The sequence below is a fragment of the Anabrus simplex genome, chromosome 8 (genome assembly GCF_040414725.1).
Source record: "Anabrus simplex isolate iqAnaSimp1 chromosome 8, ASM4041472v1, whole genome shotgun sequence".
Classification (NCBI taxonomy): domain Eukaryota; kingdom Metazoa; phylum Arthropoda; class Insecta; order Orthoptera; family Tettigoniidae; genus Anabrus; species Anabrus simplex.
The window spans coordinates 17419126-17439436 of record NC_090272.1 but is presented as its reverse complement, the minus strand read 5'-3'; the positions used below and the strand labels follow the sequence as shown (position 1 = coordinate 17439436).

At 37.4% G+C, this 20311-nt stretch overlaps 1 protein-coding gene across 3 annotated transcripts in view; it reads left to right on the top strand.

Annotated features, from left to right (window-relative positions):
* Window positions 1-20311, top strand: part of LOC136879210 (uncharacterized) — a 1250431-nt gene that overhangs the window by 709080 nt on the left and 521040 nt on the right. For all 3 annotated transcript variants that reach the window (XM_067153008.2, XM_067153007.2, XM_068228965.1), the window contains one exon: window positions 3599-3748. In XM_067153008.2, coding sequence (XP_067009109.2) covers window positions 3599-3748 — 150 coding nt within the window. The remainder of the gene's footprint in view (window positions 1-3598; window positions 3749-20311) is intronic.

Here is a 20311-nt window from a genome sequence, read left to right as displayed (position 1 = left end):
ATTTAATTAAATAATGTGAGTGGTGGTGAGAAATTACAATAAATGATACTAACACAAAATATAGAAAATCAGTTTTAGAGTTCTGGGGAGAACTAGAAGCGACCGATACACCACACAACAATCCTAATCAGGGACTTCAATGCCCAGGTTTTTACCTGAGAGTAAAACTGGAACACGTATTGCTACTATACAGTGTTCTTGGTTTGTGTTTCTCCGCATCAGTCTGGCGAAATCCCACTCGTGCAAGACAGGTTGATATTGCTCTAAATGAAACAGGGCATGTTGTAACAGGCTGATTGAGACCAATTTTACTCGCCCGACATTGGATCAAGTGAAAAATATAGAATTTACACAAATATGAAAATAAGAAAATTTTTGGAAAACTTTAACAATAAGTAAAATAAATCTCAGATAACTATCAATCCATTAACAAGGCATGACATCATGTTAATAATTGACACAATCAAATACAGTATTTATTTAAACTGGATAGAATACAAAAAAATTTTAATTTGTAATTTAAATTTTAAAATACCAATACTTCACATCTCACTGAAAATAAAGACACTTCAACACAACATTGTCTAAATAAAACCAGATCATGAAATAATAAGATGCTCCCAATCACATGCGTCCATCACATTAAATATAGGATGGCATTACCTTATCTGAAATAAACAAGGCAACAATGGAACAAAGACTACATGATATAATATAAGGATGTGATGCAAGCAAGAAGGCAAATTTTAAAAAATTCAAACTGTGAGGCATAAATTTTAACAAGGCAAAAATGCAAATCGTAGTAGTAGGACATTCGTCCTCCAGTGACGGTGACCATAAAGGCCCGGAGTATGTAATAATATCTTCTCTAGAAATTACGATTTAAATTATAAATGCTGCTGTATAATTTTCAGAGACTCTCTTATCTCTATGTGGTAAAAAGGTTCTTCTGGATCCACTGACCAAGAGGAAAATTACACCTGGCTGATAGATGCGGCAGACATGGCGTATATATTGCTTCTTTCGGTGTCCACTAAAAGTTTTAAGTGAAAGTGATCAAAATCACATCTAACTGAGTATGATTCCACTTTTACACTATGCACAATATATATATATATATATATATATATATATATATATAGCCCACAAGTGTACAACAATGTGCATCAACTACGTAATACCTTGCGACAAATGTTGTACACCCCAAGGAAAAATTAATGCACATTGTGACAATAAACAAATTATCTCCAAAACATAAAGCAAGAAAAACAACTCTGGGTACCAACACAATACATTAAATGAATCATCAACATAGTGAAAAACTTAAGAAACATTTCAAGGGTAAATATAACCAATCTCTGAACATAAAATCACGAAAGAAAACACGTCCTGTTTACTGAGGTATCACCCAATTATTACATATTTTACCCAAATATTTGAAAATTACAAATTTTGGATATTTTCAGTTGGTAACGTTAAAAATTGCGTTAATTCACTTTTTCAGGAATAACTATTACACATTTTGAGAGTTCTACATGATGGCACAGTATATTGTCACACGATCGGATATCTTGAAATAATCGCTCAAAAACAAATCCAGTTATGTAGTCAATTTAGATGCTGACAATCGTGTGGACTTAACGAAGCAGTGCAGTAATACATAAATACTTTTGCTGTTGACTTACTAGGTTAAAGCCTCCTCACATCTTGAGACCAGGCGTCGCATCAAGTTCACATTAAACTACCACACAGTAGTTTGTGCACAGCATTAGTTCAAAGATGAAGTGGCGGACGAACAATGCGACGTTCTTCTATACCAACCATAGAGAGAATGTTGAAGGACACAATAAGGAGTCCAGTGATAGGATTACAGATTCATCGCAATTAGGATATGATACCCAAACAATGAATAAAGGTCAAGTCCCATTAGACATAATTTATGTCTGAATTTGAAATGAGACTGGACGCTACTTGATATGTCATAATAATAATTATTTTTGTCCAATAAATATCAATGCCACAGCATTGTTTGTTGAATCCTACAGCATCAAGGACACCTTTTGATTTGCAGAATGCTAGAGGAAGCTTGTTAACAGCAATTAACAAGACTATCTGAACCACTGAATTCTAGCTTTCTCAGAACATTTATTTGAACACTAGCTGAAGAAAACCCGCTTCGCTGGATTTTTTGTACATCCATGCGGTTTTCTCTATATAATACAGAAGAAGTGTTTCTTCTTTTATTTTTATTCTTTTTTCGGCAAATATCTTACATTCTAAGTCATTTCATAAAAAGACATTCGTATATACTGTTGGCTTGTTATCTGGTGCTTGCACATATTTTCTGTTTGTCCGACACGGGAGAAAGCAACGTAGAGCTGACCATGTGTGAAACAGGAATCCTTCAAATTAACTCCGCAATTGTGGAATGTTTGACCCTGAGTCTCACTGTCAGTCATACTCTAAGCTAATCTCACAGGAAATTGTAATCATTTGAAACAAAATGACAAATAATTTGAGTTCGATGGAATTCTTGGTATGAAAGTTGATTTTCCTTTTTCTTTGCCGGTTAGGATTACTGCGTCAATGATATTGTTAAGGAGCTGTTTCAGCAAGTATCTGCTTTGTATTCAAGAATTACTGAAAATCGTCCGAGATGTCCTCAAGCAGCGTACTGTTACGGTTCTGAGATCGCCATACTCCTGCAACATGAATCCAACATGGTATATACAACCAAGGAGTACACATCATAGCCTTCTAGAGTACGTTCTCGCCCATTTTAATACATTCAATGACGAAGTCAGCCACCTTCAAGTCCCACATCTACCACACCACTACAGCTACATACGCGGAACCCCTATAGTGCATGACAGCAGTCTCACCGTACACAAACATCAGTGGTCTGTGACACCTAATTTTTTATATAATTGGCCGCTTTCAAGCCCCCACATTTTCCAGGCCACCACAGACACATACACACAAGCAGTATAGTGCATAATGGGAGACTTGAGTTTACAACCACACACAAACACCAGTGATCTGTCGTGGGTAGTTTTGGCTGCAAGGTGAAATGTACGGACACACACTTATATATATATTGTTATTGTGTCTACTTCTGTCATTCTGTTTGATATATTTCACTCTAGTTAATTCTGATGTATATTCATGTTCAAAGTTTAGTAATCTCATGATCTGGATGTCTACTTCTGTCATTCTGTTTGATATATTTCACTCTAGTTAATTCTGATGTATATTCATGTTCAAAGTTTAGTAATCTCATGATCTGGATACGTAAAATAAAATGAATAAATAAATAAATCATGTGACCTCTATTACTCACTGGTATCACACTCTCTGAGCTATTTTAATTTAAGGTCCCGAGCCCAGCTGTCAGACTCCAACCTGTACAATTAGACTTATGAGGATTTTGCACAATGTTGGTAGCTGGATTTGCATGAATATGCTTTGCCTTTCCATAGATATTACTGTAGATAATTATTAAACTTTATTTTCTTTCTTCTTTCTTTCCTTTCTTTTTATTTTCACCAACTATGTAATCTTACACACGAATGCTGCATGGATCCTCCCCTAACCTCAGCTGGAAGAAGAACGCGAGCGGGCCCACAGCAGCGAGGCAACGCAGCAAGGTGTAGCTGCTAGCTGGCTGGCCGAGCGTGACAGTCTCAAGAATCAGCTGACCGCACTGGAGGCCACACTGGCAGGGAAAGCCACCCTCATTGAGCAGCTGGTGAGTAGTCTTCAGCTGTCATGCTGTCAATGGAAGAGTATGTCACACGGGATGGTGTGGTTACAATAACAAAATGGAGGTGGCCGTGAGTGTCATTATAAGTAAATTATGTTCATATACAGATTGCAGTACTACATTAAAATACAGAACAAGGACAATATGATCAGATTACAATCTAAAGCAGCTGTTAGTTGACAATCATGTCTCTGTGAAGTGTCGATATTCACTTGTTTATTGCCAGTTTCTGCTTAATTTCTTTTGTAAACATTCCGTGGGGGTCTTAACCCCCTTCCCTAGCTACGAGCAGTTTTCGGGTTCACATTGGCAAAGGTTTACCTCTCATCAAAGGTGACTAGAAAAGAGGACAAGGCAAATATAGCAAATATATACAATGTTGTTTTGACAGATATTTCAAATATACAGTACACCAAGCAAGGCAAAATTAATGTTGCAAATTGGATTTTATAAGGGAAAAGATTATTATTCTATATTAATTACTTTTTGCTAGTTGTTTTACGTCGCACTGACACGCATTCGCTGAATCCAGCCAGGACTTTGTGGTGGCTTCTGCTGAGGCCATACAATGGTTAGAAAATTTAGATCTAACTCTTTGAACCCTTTTGCTTGAATGATTGTTTTCAATGTTATAATGACTATATCTTATAATTATGTATATAATAGTTTGTGCTTACTGCTCATGTATATTTAATCTTTGTATTGTTTTGTGTACGTTACCATACGCTAATAATAATGACACAGATAGGTCTTATGGCGACGATGGGATAGGGAAGGCCTAGTTTGGAAATTGTATGATTTACCCTAATAAGAGGAAATTAAGTTGTAGGCCCTCCCCTAAACTATGATTTCACTCAGTGGAAATCATATTATTTGTAGTCTAGATTGTAGTGCCTTCTTCATTGACTTGACGTATTAATTTTCATTAAATTCTCCTCGACCATTATCTTGTGATTAGACAGACAAATCTCTTATTTTGTATATATTGACTATGGTGGACCTTTATTTTATATTATATAATAGGTCATTGGTGTCATGGGTCCACAAAGGAACGTCTATTCCTTTCTTCATAACGATTATCAAGAAATTGCTGCACTTTCCTTCCATCCAGGAGCTGCGGGAGCGGAGACTGCTCATTTGTACCAGTTGGAGTGTATAATACTGGATCCTTATTTCTTGGGAGTGGACAACATTATTCTGCAAACTCTCGAGTAATAATAATAATAATAATAATAATAATAATAATAATAATAATAATAATAATGATAATAATAATAATAATAATAATAATTCATATTCCAAGAAAGATGGGAACTTGCTTACTTCTGCTGTGAAAGCAGAGATAAAACTGCACGTTGATTTTCAGCCAAAGTAGAAGTGCCTCGAAAGGAATATAATTTAAGATGCAGTACGAAGACTTCAAAGGAGGGTCGCTCATAAAGAGGGGGTACATGATAGCAGAGCTGAATGTAAAAATTCCAAAATTTATAGTCACAGTAAATTTGAAAGCTATCACCAAAATGTTTGGTCCGATATAGTTCAAAGTTTCAGAAACATTTATTTGTTATGAAGTACAATCACTGCCGAGGGAGCTGATGACATTGCTTGTAATCTAAATTATAGCAAAAGTTGAAAGTTTCACACAGCTTTTCTATAACAGGTCATGAAAATACAAATGATGTAGTGAGGCATAATTATCCGTTTACATCCACAGCTGCGATAACGACTTCGGAGGAGTTACTGGGCATAATTTTGCTTCAAGATAATACAACCGTTGAGGATATCTTTGAAGAAGTGTATAATTTAGAAAAGTTTAATCTTCTCTTACCGAAACTAGTGCATGAGGCACCTTCCATGACAGGGAAGCTCTCTCCTGATGGCAAGTTCATTACGTTTACTGTATCAGGAAGTACTCATACCGCTTCCAGGTGATTCATAACTTGTTCTGTTTTAAATCCCTCATAACAATCATGGTATCCTCTTCATTCGCTGTTGCTTATTTCTGCTCTAATATGTGTTGATGCAGTGAGAACACACAAACTAGTTCGTAATACTTGCACTTTTGCTGTACAATGAAAAGCAAACATTTCTCCCCATTTGGGTCTGCCAGAACATGTGCTGGGTAGCAACTGCCACTCCGATGTCAAGAAAGTTTGTACATCACATGCCTGCACTATAGTCCAACACAGACTTTCGATGTCCGACATCAACAGGTTAATTTCTTGACGAGACATATCATCTTGTCTCTCACCTGCATATGAGATGTTCTATTGGGGCCTGACTAAATCATATTTAGGCCACAAATCTGAACAATTGACCAACGTCAGAGAGTAGAGATCAATATCTGCTCTGAAATGCTTTGGTATTGAGTGCAATACAACATATCTCACATGAAATCCCATTATATTTCAAATGTTTCACAATGTATTCTCTTTCTGTCTGTGAATGTAAACTTCCTACATGCTGTGCTTGTTTCGATGGTCGACTATGCTGTCTACGGTTGACAACCTCTGACCAGACTTCTCCTTCCATATCCCACAATCATATTCCATTAAATGTAAGTGTGATGAGCTTGGAAGCATTTTTGATTATTGGGAAACGGCCTGACAGATTTTAGGACTCATCTCATGCTTATGTACATTCACAACACCACAGACAGAATTACCAAGGTCCACTGCAAGCATAATATAAAAACTCTGTTTAGCACCGTAACTAAAATTGCTCGCAGTTTAGGTAAAAGCAAGGACAAATTTTCCCGAAAATTACAGGCTGCGGTGTACAAAATTCGCTATTCTTGGGGCTAGGTATACATTGACCAAACATGCCGGTCCATTGGGACTCGCATCAGGGAACACGAAAGAAATATCCGTCTCAACCAGCCCACAATCATATTCCATTAAATGTAAGTGTGATGAGCTTGGAAGCACGCCCTATCGTCGGCTCATAATGTCGTATTCCAAGATGTTCGAGCTCTTACCCACACTAAACACTACAGGTCTAGGATTATGCGGAAAGCTGTGAAAGTACGTAAAAATTCTAACAATTTCAACTGGCTATCAATTAAGAAATACGTGGTTGCCAGCCATGAAGGATTGTTTTCTTCCCTGTTCTTTTGCTATTGTTATTTCATTTCAGTGTTTTTCAGATTCGTACGTTCGATATCACCAGTTGATCCGTTCCAAACTATGCGTTATGTGTGTACACCGCCCCTCACATTGTCACCCTCTCCACATCTTTCTTTCCATTCTCCAGCTGTGTTCCATTCTATCCTGGTGTCTTTCATTGCATTTATTTCATTAGTTTCTATTTTCTTCTACCGCATTCGTCTGATGTCCTCTCTGTTGTTGCTCACACACGGTGTGAGAGCAAATCTTAGTTGGAGCCTGATGTTGTGATCAGCTCTCGCTTGAAGCGCTGCGAGCCACCTGGTGACGAACGAACGTACCGCAACAGCTCCAAAACATTCTTAAATTCAAATCCTCATTACTGCGGAATAGTTCCTCGTGAACACTGAGATTTTCTTCTGAAGCCGCAAAGCAAAGTTCTTTGCAAAAAGGTAAAGAGTTTCACGTTGACTCGGCACCTGCCTTGTTTGACTCTACACAGTTACATTTCATATGTTATGGTTTTCATTTCCGTGTTGACGTATAACTTATATAATAGGAATTAATTCAGGGATGTTCCACCATTCAACACAATATATAAAATCTTAAGTGAAAACTGGTTTTGATTCCCTTGGAATCATCATCAGTTCACAGTGAATAAATAAATCAAAGGATATTAACAACAAACAAGATGAGATCTGCCTTTAAATACATGTAAAATGGTTAACATGGGCTATATGACATATTTAGAGAACGTCCTACAGATGACTGCAGTGAGTTAAGATAATGCATAAAAGCTTTGAACTTGAGGAATACTGTGCTTATAAAAACATATGTTAAAATGTTCAAATATTCGTAGTGGAATTGTCAATGGAGGGTAAAAACATCCAATGGGATCTCCGACATCGGAATCATGCCGAAGATTTATTTAGACCATCTGGAGCATACACACATCAGCAAAATGGAGCACATTTTCTTCTGGACGAGATTTGCCGATGACATCTTCACAATTTTAGATGGAGGACATACCAACAGCCTAACCTTACTGGATGAGTTAAACAAGTTGATTCCCCATATAATATTCACATTGGAAACAAAATCCAACCGTTCTCTAAATTTTCTAGACTTAACTATCACAAGAAATCAACACTTCCTTTCTTATGACACTAACTGATATACCCGCCCTGCGCTATGGAATTCTACATTCCATACAGTATTCCAGGTTAGGTAGTCTACACGTTGTGAGCAACATTGTATAAAATTCCATAGCACTTAACGTTACCCTAGAGACGCGTCGGGGAAATCACCAAACGTCTTTTCTCATATGGAGGTTGGGTTAGGGAATTTTCATATTAAAGGTAGGCCCCACTAAATACATGTAATGGCACTTTTTCTGATTTTTAAAAATTAAAAAACCACAACATGCAATCCGGTTGAGTTCTGAGGGTTTTCAGAAACAGAATAGATATTTTGTGTCTGTTTTTATATATTCAAATTTTATAGACATACTTGAAAGACAACAGGTATTTTTCACGCAATGAATATATTACGAGAAGTCTTTTTTCTTAATTTACAATAATGTTGCGTTTACGCAACTTTGGGATTAGCAAGGATGTAGACTTTATTCATAGACTGCTCACTTGACTGTACTTGCAACCTCTGTTCCTTCTTTCATTGTTGTAGTGCAGTGAGGAAGCATGAAACTGGAATTGTGTGCTGATAAAGAAACGATATCGCAAGAAAGGTACGCTAAACTGTATTATAAAGTGAATTATTTTATAAATAGTACATACTTTTTTGTTTGCTGTGGAATTACGTATAACATGTTTCGTATTTATAATAGGATTTGCTCGTTTTCAGCTGTCTCATATCTACCAGAAAACACTAACTGTGATAGCACTCGTAGCTATCTTAGAAGAAGAAGAAGATGACTTGGTGAATGCAGATAAAATTGACGCTGTCTATGTTCCACCTAACGTCGATGAAGTAACGGACGAAGAAGACCTTCTTGTGGAAGAGGAACAAGTATGTGACGTGGCTGGTTCCTTTGAAATACGTATAAGTACTGAACAAGAACCAGATTATAAACCTGGAGGGTCAGCTGTAAAGAAACCTAAAAAGCAAGCAGAAAGAAAGAAGGAGCAGCTCCCAAACTGGAGAAAAGTTGCTCCCGTCTACACTTCTTCAGCAGTCTCAGAAGAATCGGCTAAAATTCAGGAAATGAAAATCAATGTGGGTGGCAAGTCACCTTATGAAGTATTTTCACTGTACTTCACCCTTCTAGAGCTTCTTCGGTGTTGACTTGAAGTCCACTATTGCCACGGCTGCCACTGAAAAAAATATAATTACCGAAGCTGTGAAATCCATCTCAGTCGCGATCGGTTCCTGTCGTCGATTTAGAGATGGATAAGGTATAACTCAATTAGGGATAGTCATATAACTAAATAAAATCATGACACAGACTGATTTTGAAAATTGTAAGTAAATTTTATTAATCATAATTAAGAAAAATGAAGAAATGTAATTAATCCATAATTAGTGAATATGATGTAAATTTAGACTCAAACCTTTAATGTTAAATTTATATTCTTTATAAAATAAAATATGTTATCACATCACTGATTAACTCTTAAGATAAATAATTTGTTAATTAAATCGTAAAATTTTCATAATTCATTACCAAATCTGTTAATTAAATTCATAAAATACGTGTATAAATGTACACATTTGAATGGTAATATTCTGATATTAACCATTTATAAATGTAATAATAAGTGGACAGTAATAATAATAATAATAATAATAATAATAATAATAATAATTTACAGTAGCTATCCAAAATTAAGCATCAGAAGTGCTAATAATTATCCACCAAACTCAATTAAAAACGATAATAAAATTTCTCAGAGTTTACATAAATTAAATAAATATATAATATTCTAATTAATTAAAATTATAATTAATTTCAAGAATGCATAATTAACCACTTCACAAAGATTGATAACATTCCTCCATCATATATTAGGCCTTCCAAAATAATAGGTAAAATATAGTGATGACACACTGGAAATGATAATAATAATAATAATAGTCCTAGTAGATTTTCAGAAAGCTTATGACTCTGTGGACAGAGACACCCTTTTCTCCATACTATGGGAACTTGGTCTGGATGGGAAGACCCTACGATTGATTCAAGCCACTCTGAGGAACACGACGTCCAAGGTCAGGTTCAGAGGTGAACTATCTGAAAGCTTTCCAATCAGAACAGGAGTTAGACAGGGTGATGGTCTCTCCTGCATTCTCTTCAACTGTGTCCTGGAAAAGATCATTAGAGAATGGAGAACTATGCTACCACCGGGAGCTGGACTGAAGCTTGGGTTCAAGAGAGACAACCTCATTGTCCCGTGCCTAGCCTTTGCCGATGACCTCATTCTACTGGCAAACAATATAGAGGAGGCTACCTACAACTTACAGAGTCTTTATTGTGTAGCAGTGAAGACTGGTCTGAAAATCAGCATCCAGAAGACTGAATTTATGACCAATATCAAGGAGGCCCCTTCTACAATTCCTCTCACAGACGCTACCATACGAAAAGTACCTGCGGTTAAGTACTTGGGAGAATGGATCTCTGCGAATCAGAGCGAGAACCCAGCCATAGATGCCAGATGTACCAAGTTTGAAAGGGCTTATCACTCGTGTCGTAGTATCTATTCATCTAAGTGCCTCTCCAAGAACCTCAAGCTCAGACACTACAACTCGGTAGTCAAACCATCTGTTCTGTATGCTTCTGAGTGCCTTGTAATGGCTAGGAAGGGCCCACTCAGAAAGCTGGAGTTAAAGGAGAGGAAGATCCTGAGGAGGATATTAGGACCAATCAGAGAGGAAGGAGGCACTTACAGAATCCGTCATAATAATGAACTGTATGAACACCAGGAGGACATCGTCACGTCTATAAGGAAAAGGCGCCTGACCTTTTATGGACACTTGGCCCGTCTGGATTCCGAAAGACTCACCAAAAGGATATTCACAGTAACAGGAAGAGGCAAGGCTTCTAAGAACAAATGGATCACGTCAGTTAAGTCAGATATGGAACAACTAGATATCCCACCGGGACAAACTCATGACCGACTACTGTTCCGTCAAGCCATCCGACACGGAGTTTTCCCAACGTCCCTTACAAGTAAGAAGACTACAGGAACTAAGTGGACCGAGGAGAGAAAGCTGGCTCATAGTCAGCAAATGAAGGAGTATTGGAGGAAGAAGAAAGCAACAACTTTACCCAAGAGTAGATACGAGCCCCGTGGTCCTCAGTAGGCCTAAACGACAAAGAATAATAATAATAATAATAATAATAATAATAATAATAATAATAATAATAATAATAATAATAATAATAATAATAATAATAATTTAAAAAATTATAATAAAAAATGGTGTCCACTGTGATTCATTACCACTGTGTATATGAAATTTATGATTCAGAACATTTACATTCCAATAGATCACACCACTGGTGATTACAATTTACTGTAATTTACAAAATTTAATGAACACTTGTTTTAAATGATAGTAACCGTAACATGTTTCAGTTCAAAAGAAAGAAACTGCTCACTGTGTAAAATAAAGAAAAGCCAATCGCCTACAGAATATTTTTCAAAATAATAATAATAATAATAATAATAATAATAATAATAATAATAATAATAATAATAATAGTAATTTCTTTGCCAAATAGTTACTGAACCGTACAACTAGAATTCATGTTCCATTAACATACAATTTTGAAATACATAAATGTTACTTCAGATCATCCAATTCAGTAACACGTCAAATACACGTGGTTTGTTGTTGTTGTTGTTGCATTAGAATCTAAAACATTTCCTTATATTGTACGCGACTCCTACACTAAATTAAATCAAAGATAAATAACTCTCCCACTTAAGAAAGATAGATCCTAAAAAAATACTGTATTATTTATAACAAGAAACACAGCCAAATGTAACAGCCTAACACGTCAACAAAAATGAAATTGGGAACAACAGACTATCACTGACTATATACACTAAAAGTGTACACTAAAAGTCATATCCACAAAAATTCTACAAGAAAATCATCATATCAGGTTATCGCATTTGATTCATATAATTGTTGGTTAATTTCAGTGTCCAGATAATAGTAATTCACTTGAACCCTTTTGGTCCACTATGAAGGATACCTACCTTCCTTACCTATCAGCAAAATTTCATGAGATCTGTCTCTTGGGTCGTATTGGGTTCTTTGTCACTTGCTGAGATAAAGATAGGGTTCAGTAATTCTAATCTATCTACTCAAATGAAAGGTCTGTTTAAAAAATATTCCTATTTATTCAAGTAATCTCTGAAGAGTTAATCATTTATCATCGGTATCATTGGGATCCAATCGTGTCCACTGGACACCACAATAATTTTACACAGAAGGTCAGAACACTGGTGTGAGCCTTTGGCATAACTGCCTGATGGGCATCCTTATTACATCCTACAGAGGCCGTAACGCAAGAAGAAAGTCTCAATTATTAATTAAAGAAAGAAAGAAAGTCTGGAAATCCTTAGATTCGGCTTCCACGTGAGACTACATGTACCATCATAGTGGTTCTTTATGGCCCAGTCCTCGTAAAACGAACTCTGGACTCTGGGCAGTCCAATCGGTATGTGCCACACAGTGGTTATACGGCATGGACCCTTAATTGAATTGATGTGACCTGTGACTATGTCATGGACCGACATCTAAACTTCTAAGTTACTTTAAAGTCATTGTGGATGATGACCGCAAGGAAAATGATGCTACGGTGGCATAAGGCCCTACTCTAAGTCACTGAGGTTGATGACCCCAAGACCATCCAAGTTTCTAAGCTGAAGGCTAAACCCAATTAAGTTACATCGGTTGATGACCAAAGTTTCCACTTTACTAACCCCAGCACATTTACTGCTCCATCAATCAAAGCCAAAGAATGCAACAAAGACAATGCTCACAATACTTTGTGGCAGTAAAATCCATTACCTTCGGATATGTCCCCTTAATCGTTACGTTAACATTTACATATTCCCCTGAAACATGAACTAAGATTTCCAGAATTCATCTTCAAGTCATTCGCTTGATTTGAAGTTATTTCAAATACATGTCCACTGAATTTGATAATTAAGTAAATGTAAATGATTTAATGAAGTCTTAATGAACAACAAATTCTATCTCATCGGACGAATGGTTTCTTTCACAAGTCCCTACTTAACGTTTTGACGTAATTCATTTTTAATCATGTTGGATGGATATCGTCGGTAGCTGGAAAAAATTTACATCACTTATTTCCAGTATTCATCTTGTTTCGTGACATCACACTTTAATCTAATCCAATACTAACCATTATTACTACTTGGATAACCCTGATAATTAAGTGCAAAACCATAAGTAACTCGCCGTACAATGTAAACCGATTACGATGTCATATCTTGTCATTATATTTCCGCGAAGCTTTGTGCGCCCCTCACAAACAAAACAATCATCATTACCATCGCTCTATATTTCGGACAACCCTGAAATTACCTAACCTCGCTCATTATACTCTAAGTTCGTGGTCTCAAATGCACATTACAATCTCAGTTAAACAAACTTACAGTATCTAATAACACACACGTTATTCCCGGATTAAAATTTCAACTAGATCCAACAGTTAACGTTATCCCCTGCCAAGAAATGCTATCTCGCTTCAATGCGTAACACACTCTGCACGTTCCATCATTCGAGCTGCGAACTCCTATCAGCTGTCGGTATTGAGACACGACCCCGCTCTGCTGTGATATGATCCATCTGTTGGTCATGCTTGACTGGTCTCTCAGAATGAAACCTTTAACTTCGCCGACATAATTAAACAAATACGATATTTCTGACCAGCAAAATGCTTATAGATTATACTTCAAAATGCCCTACACTAATTGTACACGTCGCAAATTAATACCGGCATGGATTCTCTAGTTCTACTTTCCATCCCAAACATTACACAAAATCTCCCTCGGGCTTATACATATCCCGGCACATTTACAGACTTCCAATCACCGGATTCAAAAATCCTATCTCAACTCATACGACAACTCTCAACTCTGCCTCAAGTCGACGGCTCTCACTAACAAGGAAATGGAATAAAATAAACTAGAATCCGCGACGCATAACACCCACAAATACATCAATAATGAACACTTCGCATAATGATCTCGTATTTTCCAAAACTGGAAATCACAAAATGACGGTCAAAATTCTACTATTTATCGCCAGTCAGACACAGAATAACGTTTCCTTCGTGACCAAATTCACCACTCTAAATTTCTCAACTCGACAGCGCTCTTCCACTCGATTGAAAATGGGTAACCATGGACTTCTTACATTAATTCCATCAAATTTCAAACAGAAAAATTTTACGCCAGATAAAATATCTGAAATTGACATCACAAAAGTATAGGCAATAAATTCACGGAAATGACGATCTAATCAGGACGTGATATCACTTCGAAGCCCTCACTAATAACTTTTACATGTCACACAGCACTCGCAATATTTTAAATTTATCCAAACAGAAAATAAAACAAATGACCTCTTGTCATATTTTGACATTCGCCAAAGAAACATAGGGGTGACCAATTGCGTCATAAAACCCATTTCAAATGCACATAAGTTTGACTTCACAAAACAAGATATAGTAAGTGGTAAGATGGCAAGGCACCTACCTCAGATTGACGTCAGATTCCATCCTTCGGCTCACCCGTGACCTTCCGCTACTTATCTAGCCATTTTACATTTCTGGCTGTACATCATAATCTTTATTTATTTTTCCTGCAAATTAAACAATAAAAGAAATACCCTTCACTTGTTGAATTTGTTGATCGCACTTGACTGATAGTATTTATTTCCCGCACACGAATTACTTCCCTTACCACACACAACTATATATAAAAACTTCTTCCTCTATCTTGGCCGTCCTTTTTATACAATTACTTTTGCTCAAAGAAAAATTATCTCCACGTGGAGTCAAGACCCCAGCCACTTCGGCTAAAATCTGTTGGTTGGACTTAGTCTACGTTTGTCGATCGATTTACAGGGCAGTTCAACCCTCTGTCTTCAGCCTCACGATACAAATGCAGGGCTTTCAACATGGCGTCCATTCTATATTTATAGACAGTACCACCTCTCTCCAGGCATTTTCCCTTTGCCGCCAAGAAAATTTGTGTAACTTTTCTGACTTAAATGAAGCGTATTTAAAAGAGATTTGGATGTAACCACATACTTGCTACATGGCTATCGGTAGTGTTCCTGGATATTAAAATTTATGCACCTTAAATTAACTGGTTAGATGACCTCATTTGATAGGCACTACTTTTCTGTCGACTTCGCGTGGGGACGCTAGGCACACGCTTTCTTCTGAAATAATCCCCAGAAATGGCTTAGTAGTCTCAAATCCGTCTTACTAAAGACCAATTGTCTTAAAGATAAATACAGGACCATCATTATATTGCATTCACCACTAATTATTTCATTTAATTTTATTTATTCGACATAAACTTCCTTCTGTATCCTTCCACTGCAGACACGTGCGGATGACGTCACGTATCCCAGCGTGGGACGTAAAGTAGCTACCTCGTTGCTACGTGTCACTCCCGTGATATCAAGAAAGCTTTAACACCAGTCAACTTTAATCACAATCTGATCCATCGAGAAAACAAACATAATTTACTAGGCCATCCACCCCTTATTCTCAAGTCGTATCTAGGTAAACGGATCACTTTTCATACGGTACTTACAATTTTTAGGGCACAAAGGCCATGGGTTCAATATACAGGAAGCTTAAACAAACCAACAATACTATCAAACATTTTTCAGTTCATCCAAATTCCCACAAAAAAGCCGCTTTTATAGCTTGGTCCACAGGGCATTCAATGTACCGTCATCTCATCCCAACGTAAAGAAAGAATGGGTATAACAGAGGTTTCATCGACCAAATGAATAAACCAAAATCTACTCTTATTAAAGAAAAGAAACTGAAGGACGGTTATTCAGTTTCACCTTCAACAACGATTCAGTATACCAAATAACAAACTTGTTTACAAAACATGGGGTAAAAATGGCATACAGGACAACCAATAACAATCTATCTTACTTGCACATTCCAGGAACCGTGAATAAATCTGACAAGTTTGGTAAATCAGGTACTTACAGATTACAGTGCCAATCTTGTTTAGCAAGAGAGCTTTAACACCAGTCAACTTTAATCACAATCTGATCCATCGAGAAAACAAACATAATTTACGAGGCCATCCACCCCTTATTCTCAAGTCGTATCTAGGTAAACGGATCACTCCCCAACTATCTCACATCCCCTTCACACCGGGCCAATCCATAGCAAGTCACTGTCCTCCCTCCTCTTCAAGCTCCTCGCAGTCAGACGCGGACGAGCAGTGCACCTACTCTTCTAGCGGCAGGTAACGAGAGCGGGGAATAAGTACTATCAAACCACTTTCCAATAATTTGCGGCGTACTAACCACCAAGGGCGCCGTGGCCCCCCTCTAGCTCTCAGGGAAAGGCAAAACTCTAGTGTAGTCACGTGTTTTCCTTTCAAAAAATGACTTAAAAATCAGTACCGGTATTACGTAAAAGCGGTAGGACCGTCCCCCACCAACAGGCAGGGGATATTTTTTATTTATTTATTTATTGTCTTGTTTTATATGGCGGGACTCAGGCTATGAAGCCTGCTATTCTGTCCGACCATACATACACCTACATGAAGAGTTAAATATACACTAAATTATCTACAGTTTAATATCTTAAGGTAGCAATTAAATGTTTTAATTAATCTAAAACTTAACTATGATCTAATCCTACTATGTTATAAGAAATCATTATTATTTATTAACCAGGTTTGACAGAGTTTCTTAAAGCGGAGGTGGTTTGACACGCTCCTAATTTCAGCAGGTAGGGAATTCCAAATTCGGCTGGCGGCGACTATAAATGATCTACTGTAGCCAGTTGAGCGGTGAATGGGAATGCTTAGTACTGGGGTGGATGATGATCTGGTAGGAATACTAGAAGATGATGCTAGGTAATGGAATTGTGTGGCAAGGTATTCAGGTGTGTTAAGGTTCAGTATACGATGTAACAGGGAAAGAGTGTGTAAATTTCGTCGCTCTCTTAAGCGTAGCCATGAAAGCCTAGCAAATGCGGGAGAAATATGGCTAAACCTTGGTATATCTGAAATAAATCGAACGCATGCGTTATGTGCCTTTTGGAGCTTGATGGAAAGTGAGGCATTCAGGTTACTGTATACTACGTCACAGTAGTCGAATATTGGCATTACCATACTTTGGATAAGCAGTTTTCTTACATTTTGGGGGAGTTTTTTAAGGAAATGTAAGGAATAAAACACTCGCTGACATATACCTGTTACATGATCGTTCCAACTAAGGTTTTTATCCATTATCATCCCTAAGTTTTTAACTGTGTCTTTGAATTGTAACTGAGTGCCTCTTAATGTTACTGAGTGGGTATGGATGTCTGTAAGTCGTGCGTGGGTTTTTTGGGTAGCTAAAAGAATACACTGTGATTTTTGGGCATTGATCTTTAGTGCATGGTCATCGGTCCACCTACATATTCTTCCTAGGTCGTCGTTCATATTATTTATTGCAGTCGGTAAGTCACGAGGGTGTGCATGTGTATATATCTGTATGTCGTCTGCGTACACATGATATTGACAATGTTTAATTACTTGTGTTAGTCCTGAAATGAAGATCGAAAATAGGAGTGGTGCTAGCACTGACCCCTGTTGTATTCCAGTCTCTACAGATTGCCATGAAGAGAAATTTTCACCTGTAGATACACACTGCCGGCGATCAGAGAGATAGGAATACATCCAGGATAGTGTGCTTTGTGAGAAATTAAGAGCACGTAATTTTGCTATTAGTATGTCCGTGTCAACGCAGTCAAAGGCCTTACTAAGGTCTAGAAGAGTTAAAACAGTAATTTCTCCCTTATCCATAGCTACTCCTATGTCATTTGTAACTTTAAGCAGTGCAGTAGTTGTGCTATGATTGCTTCTAAAACCAGACTGGTATTTGTCAAGAAGCATATTGTTATTTAAATATGCGGTTATTTGTCTGTGAACTATTTTCTCCAAAATTTTGGACAGAAATGGTAAAATGCAAATGGATCGATAGTCTTTGGGTTCCACGGGATTGTTGACCTTGGGGAGTGGGCGAACAATTGCATATTTCCAAAGGGAAGGGAATATGCCGGTTATCAGTGAGGTATTTATGATGTGGGTTAGAGTTGGTAGGATTACATCTAGAGTTTTTAACAGTAACTGTGGAACAATCTCGTCACATCCTGTCGCAGTTGTCTTTATTGATCGTGCAATTTGTCTTACTTCTGCAGGAGTTACGAGGGAAAAATATAACTGTTCTCCTCCATTGTTAGTATTGCCATTGTATAGAATTTTGTTAATCGTCTGTTCTTTTGTTGTCTCGTCAATGTTAACGGGTCTTGTAGTAAAGTATTGGTTTAAATCATCCAGTGATATTTTAACGTCAGCAGTATGTATTTTATTTCCGCCTATGCCCATTTTTTTAACGGTTTTCCAGATTGTTGTCGTGTTTCGGGTTAGCAAAATGTTCTGTGAGTGTCTTATTTTAGCATTCCTTACGGCCTGTGTGGTTCTGTTACGAAGGGTCTTGTACAGGTCAAAATCGTTTGGTATTTGGCTAGTTTTAAATTTTCTGAAAGCTTTGTCTCTCTCTGTCATTAAGTCTCGTATTTCCTGCGTCATCCATGGAGCCGCAGGGCGTGTTACACGAGCAGTGCGTTTTGGCGCGTGTTTATTAAGGAGAGCTAGCAGTTGTGTGTTTAAGAACTCCACTTTATCATCTATATTGTCTAAAATATGGACATTATGCCAAGGTATGTTTGCAGCATCTTCTAATAGGGCTTCGTTATTTATACGTTTTAGATCTCTGAATGTAATTAATTTAGGTCTGTACTTGGGGCATTTAAGTGAATAAGCTAAATAAATTAAGTCGTGATTGGATAGTCCGCAAGCAGACATTTGCCCGTGGGTCAGTACTCTGTCAGGGTTATTCGTCACAATTAAGTCCAGTAATGTATGTGACGTGGCTGTGTGATGTGTTGGTTTAAGTGGCAAAATCGTCATGTTACAAGATTTAAATATGTTGATTAGTTGTTTAGTCTCAGTCATTTTGTCGTTAAGGATGTCAGTATTGAGGTCTCCTAGTAATAAAACATGCTCATACCTGGGTAGGAGGTCAAGTAAGATGTCTTCAAGGTCGGTGATGTATCCAATCTTTGGTGGGCGATACACAACACTCAGTAAGCACTTTACACCTAAAGCCTCAATTTCAATGAACATGAACTCGGGCCTTGCGCAGTATTCACTAGTTGTTTTGTAAATTATTTTATATTTTAAGTCGTTCCTAATATACATAGCTACTCCGCCGCCGGCTTTACCTGTGCGATCATTTCGGATCAAGGTATAATTTTCGATGTGGACAAGAGAATCTGACAACCACGGTTTCATCCAGGTTTCTCCGTTCATGACGATGTGAGGGTTGACATTAGCAATAATGTTACGGAGTTCGTGGAAGTGAGGAATTAGACTTTGAACGTTAGCATGTACTACCTGTAAGGAATTTGGGTTATTCTACCGAAGAGTAGAAATCGCCATTTATCTTCCAAAATATTCAAATTACTACGTACCCCCAGGTCTGGGCCCCCTCTAGAAACTGTCATATGGGCGCCCATGCTAACCACCGAAGAAAGTGGCAACCAAACAACTGGCGGCCAAACACCGCAACTCAGGTCTTCGACTGTTAGCACAACCACCAAGAGATTAGAGGCAATCCCAGCGTGAAATCACGCCTACTACTTAGGGAAGGCCTCGATAAAAGCACAAACACAAGAGAGAAAAGCGATGGAATCTGGGCAATACCAATAAGTCAAGAACATGACAGAGGGTGGAAAAATGTCAAAATGTAGAGCAATTCAACTACAATAACACTCACTCTCACACTTAAGGCCCAAAATTTAATACCATATTAAAACGAGAAGTAGGGTGGATGGACTAACAATAAGAGTAGAATACACAATTGACCAAATAGTTTTCCAAGAAACTACTCAAATACATGACCATTAAATTAAAGGTCCCCAAACACACTGGAATGAACAAGGCTTAAAGAATGTTTAAAAAACATACAAGGTTGCAATTTTTTTAAAAAATATTTCTATGATGTTACAGTACCTTTCGAGCTCGGTATTAACAGAAAATTTAGAATAATGAGTACTCTCGAAATTTATAAATTATGTGCACATTTCCTAGGCACGGCCGTCCCTAAATTTACCTAATTAACAAATTAATATACA